The 9,055-nt window shown below is 52.7% G+C and overlaps 1 protein-coding gene across 2 annotated transcripts; it reads right to left on the bottom strand.

Moving 5' to 3' along the window:
* Positions 1-991: 991 nt before the first annotated feature.
* NLE1 (notchless homolog 1) lies at positions 992-8,257 on the bottom strand. 2 transcript variants are annotated; one of them, XM_031043576.2, is made up of 13 exons: positions 8,208-8,257; positions 7,845-7,988; positions 7,544-7,761; positions 7,372-7,451; positions 7,038-7,114; positions 5,643-5,740; positions 4,045-4,237; positions 3,479-3,614; positions 3,122-3,168; positions 2,767-2,969; positions 1,889-2,048; positions 1,733-1,803; positions 992-1,236 (listed from the first exon to the last, which is right to left on the bottom strand). In XM_031043576.2, the coding sequence occupies exons 1-13, from the start codon at positions 8,214-8,216 to the stop codon at positions 1,224-1,226; spliced, it is 1,449 nt and encodes a 482-aa protein (XP_030899436.2). In that variant the 5' UTR covers positions 8,217-8,257; the 3' UTR covers positions 992-1,223. The 2 variants fall into 2 exon arrangements, with proteins under 2 accessions (XP_030899436.2, XP_005142989.3); XM_005142932.3 differs by having other exon boundaries at positions 8,199-8,244.
* Positions 8,258-9,055: the final 798 nt, after the last annotated feature.

The raw sequence follows: 9,055 nt of genomic DNA, 5'->3' as shown, positions 1-9,055 counted from the left end.
CATACTCCTGTTCTGAGCTGTAGTAATCATTGAGCAGCAACTGCAGTATGAGGGCTATAGAGAACATTTTAACCTTCATGCTAGCTTGCTGCAAGTAATCTGACAATGTAATTTCTACTCCTCGATAACCACATCTGGATTTTTACTGTTTTGCAAGAACACTGAAAATAAACACTAAGTCAGGTCTATTCACTTCATGATTCCTGGAAGCCTGAACTGACTTACAAAAAGGCTCAAAAGCAAGCTTACAAATATGTATCTAACAGTCTGAATCCCTCTCACCCACTGGGCAAGTAAATGCACTCGAGAAATTCCAGAAAGAGCCAACTCTGTGCAATGGAGGTTTTGCCATTTACTGTGACAGTCCCAGCCCTGCTGTCAGCACGTATCCAGGGCAAGGGACAAACACCACCCAAAATGCCTGCTCTGTTCTTCCCCTTCCCCACCCTTTCCTCTCAACTCAGCAGTGGATGGGAAACAGGCACTCTCTTCCCTATCTGGAGGCACAACTGCCTCATTTTCCCATTACCAAGAGTCACTGAGTTCTGATAACTCAGCACAGTTCCATCAGTCATTTGAAGCTCAGGCCTGTTGCACCCTGAACACAAGTGAATGAGCTCTCTCCTGTGGATGCAGAGGATTGCTAACAGATAATGCTCAGCACAGCCCACAGAGCAATGGGCTCTGGAAAGGCAAACCTTCACTGGAATAATGGGAAGCCTTAAGATGTTATCCTCAGCAGATCTTTGTCCCAGGCATGCAGCTGAGTACAGTTCTATAATGTAATGATGTGCTGAATTTTCCCCTTCCTCTTTTTCTCTCTGAAGGTCACACAAGGACAACCCTGTCTGTTGCACTAAAAGCTTTTCCTCTGCAGGATTCTTCACACAGAGAGAAGGGGCAGGAGCCATTCCCAGCCTTTGCTTGCGCCTTTCAGGGCAGCAGGCTACTGTAAACATGAAATTTCAATAAAAAGCCAGTTGATATGGGGGCAGATGAGATATCCCTCCTATAATGCTCCTGCAAAACACAGCTCTTAAGAAGAACTAGAATTAAAATTTCCTTAAATAAATATAAGGAAAGAGTCCATGAGGGAGAGCAGCCAACAGGAACAGGATGTTGTGCTCATGTCAGCCTCCATCATCCATCACCTTGCGGATCTCCCACTCTGTGCCGAGGGCAGCCCAGCTTAGGACGGGACCAGCAGCTTCACGTCACTGCTCCTAGCGACGCCATCTGCAAACAGAGAGAGCTGATGCATCCTTGGGGTCCAGCACCAGCACTGCCGTGTGCCCCAGCAGATACTGGGGTCCTTCATCTGCACAGCAAGGGCCTGGGTTTCTTTATTAGCCATGGTCAAATGGCAACCAGCTCACAGGAATTTGTCCGTCTACATAACCACGAGACGGGAGGAAGGTGAGAAAGGAAGGGACTGACCAACTGGTACAACTGTTCCTTCCCCTCTCCAGGAGCCAAAACAGACATCAGAGTCAAGTTTCACCACTGACTGCTCAGTTGGAGGGACTCTGCTTTCTAGTCATCTCCCAGGGGACAGCAGCAGTTCTGCCCTCAGGGAGGTCAGCTCTCCAGGCTGGAATTTGGCCCAGTGCTGTGCTCTCTGCAAGGGCAGATCATGCCTTAACCAAGCAGGTCTCTGCAAGGAGACTGCAGCTCTGAAAGACACATGGGAGTAGCTGCAATACCTTCTATGAACAAACAACAGGTTACTTACATCCTCAAACACTTATCCTTCCCTCCACTTGCTACCCTCTGTCCATCCGGGCTCCAATCCGTTGCATAAACCTAGTGTCAGAGAAGGACAGAGTTACCTCTGCTGGGAGGAAGGGTCATTCCTGCCCCTCTCAAACACCTCAGCCTGACACCTCACCTCATCTGCGTGGCCAGGAAGATCAATGGCCAGTTTCTTCATCTTGGCATCCCAGACCTTGAGCGTGCTGTCACTGCTCCCACTCACCAGCAAGCGGCTGTCGGCTGACCAGGCGATCTGATACACAGCTGAGACATGCCCTCGCAGCGATGTCAGGTACCTGGTGTGGAAGAGGCAGAAGGAGGCTGTTAGAGGAGCAGGCAGCTGGGTTTGTTCCAAACCAGCCCTTGCCCAGCCTTCATGCTTCTTCTCCACCAAGCAAGCAAGCACGGTCACAGGACGCCCAGCACACCCCAAACCAGCATGCACAAGCCAGTCAATTGCTATACAGAGTCCATAGGTGGTTCAGCTGTCTAAAAACCCTCCCAGAGGGGCTCAGAACCTTTTAGATGGCTCTTCATCTCAACTTCTCTGTGAGGAAACCCATACCTATTAGGCAACACTACAGCCTTACTGTACAGATGTGTCCTTCCTCTCTCTGGCTGAGCAATCCGGATTTAGGAGGACCATTGAAATTACTGACATGAAACCCAAGCCCATCAGTATAAAGACTGATTTACAGGGAAGGCTGCCCACCCCTCAGAGAGCTCATCAATACTCTAGCTGAAGGCAAAAAGCTGGACTATTTTGGATGCTACAAGGAGCATCCAAACACCAACAGCACCACTTGTAACAACAAGAATTTGCATTGTCCAGAACAAGCTGTTTACTGGCACAGGAACTGCCTAAACTGGGTCAGTCTGCAGTGTGCAACACACACGTCTTCAGGAGATCAGCAGAGTGGAACATCCCATCCCACCGCAGCTGCGCCTGCTCTGAAGATCTGACACACAGACCCCACACGAGCACCACCTTTGTAACAGAACAAACCAACTCACTTTCCTGTCCTGCCATCCCAGAGCTTTATGGACTTGTCAAAGGAAGCACTAGCTATTATCCGGGTGTCTGGTGAGAAGAGCACTTGGTTAATGAGAGCCTGGTGGCCTGTCATTCTCTCCAGTGGCTTTTTGTCTTCTGCTGGTCTCCAAAGAAACAGTGTGAAATCATCTGACCCTGAGACGAGCCTTTCTGGTTCCTGGCCCTGAGAAAGGGATGAAAGAGCCCGAGTCTTATACAAGCCAGGTATGGAGAGCCTGAAGCACATCAGTGTTGGGGTCAAGAGCCAACTGTGCATATTTACTGCTTCCACCAGTAATAGCATTAGAAATTACAGTAGGGACAAAAGGGACTTACCCTGACTTGGTCATACCTCTGCTGTGCCTTGTCCTTCAGTTCTGCCACTGAAAAGAGAGATTTGCAACCCTCAGGTGAAAAGAAACTTCCCAACCCTATGATGCCAATTCCAATCCTGGCTCCGTGGGCCAAGCACAGTGTGACTGGTCACCCACATTCTCTTTGCCAAGCATGACACTGGGAGCAAAAGCCCTTGAAAACAGTGGGGCCTTCAATCCCCCAGACTGCTCGACCCTGTGCATGAGCCAGGAAGACCACGGCTGCCACGGGCACAGGTCCTGCTCCCATCTCCCAAGATTGCTTTGGCTTGTGGCAGCATTGAGAAGGGATATGTCATAAGACAGGAGCCACACTTACAGGAGCCACGTATGTCCTGTGGGTTGATGGTGGCCTCAGCAGGTTCAAAGGCTCCGGTCCGTAGAACATAGTCGGTGCTGAGGGCCATGGTGTTCACCCAGTGAGCATGGCCCTGCAAGGTGCGGCAGAGGACCCCCTGGAAATAAAACCACGGCTCAGAGATGGATGGGCAGGACAGAGACTGACTGGGCAGCACCCACTGGGGTGTGAGGATCAACCCTAAACTTTCCAAACCCTCTTGGCCAAGCTGCAGGCAGTACTGCAGCCAGGCTTAGCAGGGAAGAAGTAACATTATTGAGCTTCACGAACCAGCTTCCCACAGGGCCTCGCACGGTACCCACCAGCACAGGTCACTGCAAGGATGTTTCCATCTTTTAGCCCCACTTTATGCTTTTAGGGATGAAGATGTTGCACAACAGCTACCCAAGTGGTTTCAAGCAACAAGTTGACAGGCCAAGAGAACACAGCACCCACTCTACACCTCCATTTTCAGGGTAAAAGTTGTGCCAGGAAAAGCAAAGCTACAACACAGTGTGTCCAGCCCAAGGGCTGCCCGCCTCACTTACATCCTGGCTCCTCCAGACTTTGATGGTCCTGTCCTGGGAGGAGGAGTAGATCAAGCCATCACCCCCCCACTTCACACACGTCACTGACTGCGTGTGGCTCGTGAGGATCTTGTCACACCTGCCCATCAGTGTGTCCCAGATGCGGATGCTGCCATCCTTGGAGGCACTTGCCAGGTAGCGGCACTCTGGGTTTCTGGAAAGAAAGAAGATCAAATCCATTTGTGCACCGCACACAGCTCCTCCACCATCAGCCCCAGAGGATACAATGGTCCAGGAGTCAATAAAAGACAACTTTCTCTTTTGGCTTAAGACCAGAGAGAGGCTGGGCAGGGGCAGAGGGCTGACCCAGAGAACAAGATCTCACAAGGCAAGGGAGAGGCAGAAAAATGCTTCCCTCCAAACTGACTGGGCTGCACACTGGAGGCATCAATCCAGGGTACACCTGGCATCTGAGCCCTTGGCAACAACCTTGTTTCCAGAGCTTTAACCCACTGGCTAATGAGCAGACCACAAACTGGCATCTTCCTGGGCACTGGCTGGGGAGAGGCAGGGGTATCAGTGCAGATGGGTAGCAACGGCAGCACACTGAATGCTCTCCTGCCTATGGCATGCTTTGTATCCAACAGCCTGAGGACACAAAATGATGCTGTGCTGGCAGGGCTGAAAGCAGCAAAGTGCATCTACGTGGCTCAGGAGGCAAATTTAACATACCTGGAAGCAGCTGGCCAGAACCCAGCAAGGACAGGGGTGGGAGCTGCAACCCTCTGTCCTTTGCACAACATCTTTATAACTCAGCACAGTTTTCACATCAAAGCAAGATGTCCCTGGCACGAGCAGCAGCGAGGAAGAGCACGGCCCCCCTGCTGCACAGCAACTGATCAGGGAGCACAGCTGGCTGCAGAATGAGACATGGAGCCCTGGCAGGGTCATATCCCTCCTCTCCATTTTCTCATCTTCCTTTATAATCAGTTTTTGCTAATTCAGTTAATTGTTTGCAAATAGCTGGAGTTTCCTACTGACAAATCCAATTTGCAGGGCTCTGCTCTGGGGTCGCTCTTTGTCTTTTTGTTTGTTTCTATCATGTCTTGGATAACGGGATACAACTAACCCCCTCCACCCATTTCTCCTAGACAAAGCTTTAGCTGGTCTAAGAGATAAGGGGCTTGCACAGTTAATCAGCCCTCATAATAAATAAACAGGATGACAGAGGCAACCAGGATGCAGGAGAGCAGAAAGGGAGTGCTCTGCAGAGCCCAAGCTCGGGAAGCACACAGGCAGCTTTCCTGCTCTCAGCTCAGCAGATCAAACGTTCATCCAGCAGCATATAAGCACTGTTTTCCATAGGCAGGTGTATCTATAGAAGGGAAAAGAGGCACAGCCTGGCAATGACTTCCCAGCAACCTCATGGGACTGTGGGCAGCAGCTGTGACTCCTGGATCCGACAGACACTTTTTTGCTGGGCCATCCTGGGGGCTGTTCTCCTGCACCCAGCCCTTCTCCTGGAACAGGAGAAAGGTGAACAGGAGCAGTGCCTTTCAGGCCAGGCTGCTCTTTTCCATACGAGTAAAGGGAAAGGGCTGGGCTGGCCCTTCACTTACATGTGGAGCGGTTCCCAGCACAGACATGTGATCCATTTGGAGTGGCCAGAAAGCACCCGGCCAATCTGACTGCCAGTGGCTGGGTCCCAGAGAAATATCTGTCCAAGAGAGGAGGCAAGAGGGTCGCGTCAGGCCACTTACATCATGTGAATCCCAGAGAGGCTCAGGCTCCGTTTAGAAAGCAGAGGTGTCCTTGGTGTTGCATTGACACTGGCAGAAGCAGGGAGCCGAGAAGGAGGGGGGCAGGAGGGCTGGATGCCTTTCAGATCCCTGCAGCAATCAGCTGACATCAAAGAATGAGACCTGATCACCCTCCTCGATGCCTGAAATGCTGCTGCTACAAAAATATCTGCCTCAACTCAAAACTGACACAGGTCCCCAGAAGCCACTCTGAGCCTTTGATACCCTGTGGCAGCCAGTTAGTGAACACTTGCAGAGCACGATGAAAGCCAGAGCGTGGTTAATGCTACTTCTGATCGGATTCTGTGGGTGGGAGACATGCTGGTTTTCTCTTTCTTTCCTCTCTCTACATAAATATTCACCCAAAGAGCCAAGGCATTAGTCATCTACTTAAAACCGGGGAGAAACAGAGGACAAGCATGAACCCTGGGTTAGATTAAAGCCAGAACAGCACCAAATCATGGCAGAGCCACCCTTGCCTGGCCTGTTCCCTGGGGCTGATATCACAGCACCCGACAGAGCACAGGACAGCAGCAGCTCCATGGCTGCTCTTGTTGCTGTTCTCAGCCCATTCGAAGGTCAGAGCAGGCAACTGCCCTTCTGCAGCTCAGCAACTTACTGACTTACTTCTGAGTGCTCCCACTTCCCCAGGCATTTCTGTTTGCACCTTAAGGACACACACTTTGCCCCAAAGGGCTGAGTCCCATTCCTGTAACTGGGAATTTGGCTGTGTCTGAGTGAGAGCACTGTGAACCCGGCTGCTGCTGCATGTCTGGGTCATGCAAGCAGCAGCCCTGGCTTGGCCAGGCGATGCCCTTTCTCGCTCCAGACTCCTGCCTCATGATGGAGCCGTCTGCCAAGGACCACGTCCAAGGCCTGGACTCTTTCCTGTGCAGAAGGAAAACCATCTGCCCCAGGACAGCAGGGCTCAGCAGCAAGAAGCCTCCAAAGGCAACGAAGACCGAGCTCTGCCTGGTAGAGTTAAGAGATGCTACTTGCAACTACTGCAACACAGCCACATGCAAAGCTTCTCTGGAGAACAGGAATCCCACTCAAAACAATTTGATACATCCCTTATGCCCCAGAAAATCATGTCTTCACCCCTCATCCCCCACAGCCCCTTTACAAAGGGTCAGTTCAGCTCAGAACAGGGCAACAGGGCTGCAGAAGGTCTCGATACTCCCCCAGCCCCACACCAAGGGATCCAACACATACCTGGCTGTTCTTACAGCCTGAGGCCAGCTTCTTGCCATCAGGTGACCAAGCGATGCTGAGCACCCAGTGCCGGTGACCTGGCAGAGAGAGCATGAGGTGTGAGTAGAGAGCTGTGACTGTCTGTAATGTCCCACCACGCACCCACTCCAGGGCATGAGTGGAGGTAAAGGAACCCTCCACGTTCCTCCTGGCCAAACCTTCATCCTCCACTTTGTTAACCAAAGAGAGGAGCCATGGTCCCAGCCTGTATGACTCAAGCAGCACCAGGTTCTGCTCTGTTTGCTTCCCCAGAGCACAGGGGTCAGGAGCTGCCCCTGGGACATTCAGCACCCACCTTTGGCTGTGAACTGCGGTGTCTCTGTGCTGAGATCCCAGAATCGAACAGTGGTGTCTCCAGATCCGCTTGCCAGGTACCTGGGAGAAGAAGATCCCTGCTCAGTGTGGTGTCCCAAGGAAAGATGACAGCAGCTCTTGCCTTACCCTCAGCCCCCATCAGCCCCTCGTACTTTCCAGTGGGGCTGAAGGCTACGGAGATGACAGCCTCGGTGTGTCCCTCCAGGGAGCTGGTGCAGCGGGTCACTGCCCGCACCCTGAACACTGCCTGCGGCTGGTAGATGATGTCCAGGACCTTCTCTGTCTCCACACTCTGCCCCACCAAGGTCTTCTCCAGGGACGCGATGATCTCGGCATCGTGGACAAAGAAAGCCAGAGGTACCGGTTCATCCTGGGGGGGAAGGGCAGGAGGGGTAGCGAGGGGAGGCCCGGGTGGGCTCGGGGGTACCGTGGGGTGCCAAGGGAGGGTCTCACCTTCTGCAGAAGCGCGTTACAGACCAGCTGCAGCTTGTCCGGGGTGATGGTGACCGGGACATCGAAGGGGGAGCCCAGGGCTTCTCCTGCCTCATCCCGGAACTGGATCAGGAGCCGCTGCACGTCCTCGTCCTGCGACATGCTCTGCGGGACAGCGGGATCAGCACCGGGAATGCCCCAGGGCGCGGGGGCAGCCCCACGGCACCCACCCGGCACCGACACCCGGGGTGGGGGGAGAAGGAGCCCCTGTAGAGGAGCCCCGGGGACAAACACCCTGCACTGAGCAGGGCCCACGGAGGAACCTCGGGGGTGGGGAGGCCCCGCTCCAACCCCCGCCCGCTCCAAGCCCCTTACCCCGCTCACCGCGGCCATGTGCGTGCGCGGCCCACGTGGGCCGGAAGCGGCTCCTCCGGAGCCGGAGCCTCCGAGCGCTGCGCTGCTGCCCCCTGGTGGTCGGCGGTAATGACAGCACAGGGCTGCGGGTTCGAGGCGCTGGGGCGCAACTGGGACGGGCTGGGATGAAGGGGGATGCCCGAGGCCGCTCCGGGCATGCCCACACCGGCTCTTTTCACAGCGTTTCTAAAATAAAAAGCATTAAGTTCAGCAAAAAATATCCCAACTACTCAATTCCGGTCACGAATTAACGCCACGCTAGAGCCTGCCCAGGCACAGTGCGTGTAACTGCAGGGAGCAGCAGAGGAGGCTGCCACGGAATGGGGTTTATTCACCATAAACCATTATACATCATATGAACACTGGCTTGTTGGGTTGCACACGCGGGAAGGAAGATCCTGTACTCAGAGACATAAACCTGCAATGGAGCAAGAAATTCCCCATCACCCATCTCATCCAGCACAAACCAGTAACTACCAGAGCCAAGTGCCAAGGCAGAAGACCAAGTGCCATGCACAGAACCTGCAAGGGTTTAGCTTTCCCCCACAGAAAAGAATGAGTGTATGTGTGTAGTTCAATACCATGCTAGACAACCATACCAACTGATGCATCCTGTGACTAAAACATCTTCTTATTTAGCATTTAGATAGAAATTATTCTTATTTCACCACACTGCTATAAACTTATACCATTAAATATTAAAAATATCTGTGCAAATGCACTAAAACCAGACTGCTGAGGGGTTTACCTGGTTTTAAACCCCTAAGGCTCACATTAAAAAAGTGTAAAGTCAAATCCCATCAAAACAGAAAACTGAC

The sequence above is a fragment of the Melopsittacus undulatus genome, chromosome 13 (genome assembly GCF_012275295.1).
Source record: "Melopsittacus undulatus isolate bMelUnd1 chromosome 13, bMelUnd1.mat.Z, whole genome shotgun sequence".
Lineage (NCBI taxonomy): Eukaryota > Metazoa > Chordata > Aves > Psittaciformes > Psittaculidae > Melopsittacus > Melopsittacus undulatus.
This window is presented reverse-complemented; position numbering and strand designations above follow the sequence as displayed.

Excerpts from the sequence above, each read along its gene's own strand:
- NLE1 (XM_005142932.3), bottom strand. Across the intron at positions 3,615-4,044 it reads AAGTCTGGAGGAGCCAGGAT|GGGGTCCTCTGCCGCACCTT; the intron begins GTAAGTGAGGCG and ends TTTTATTTCCAG. Across the intron at positions 1,804-1,888 it reads TTCCTGGCCACGCAGATGAG|GTTTATGCAACGGATTGGAG; the intron begins GTGAGGTGTCAG and ends CTCTGACACTAG.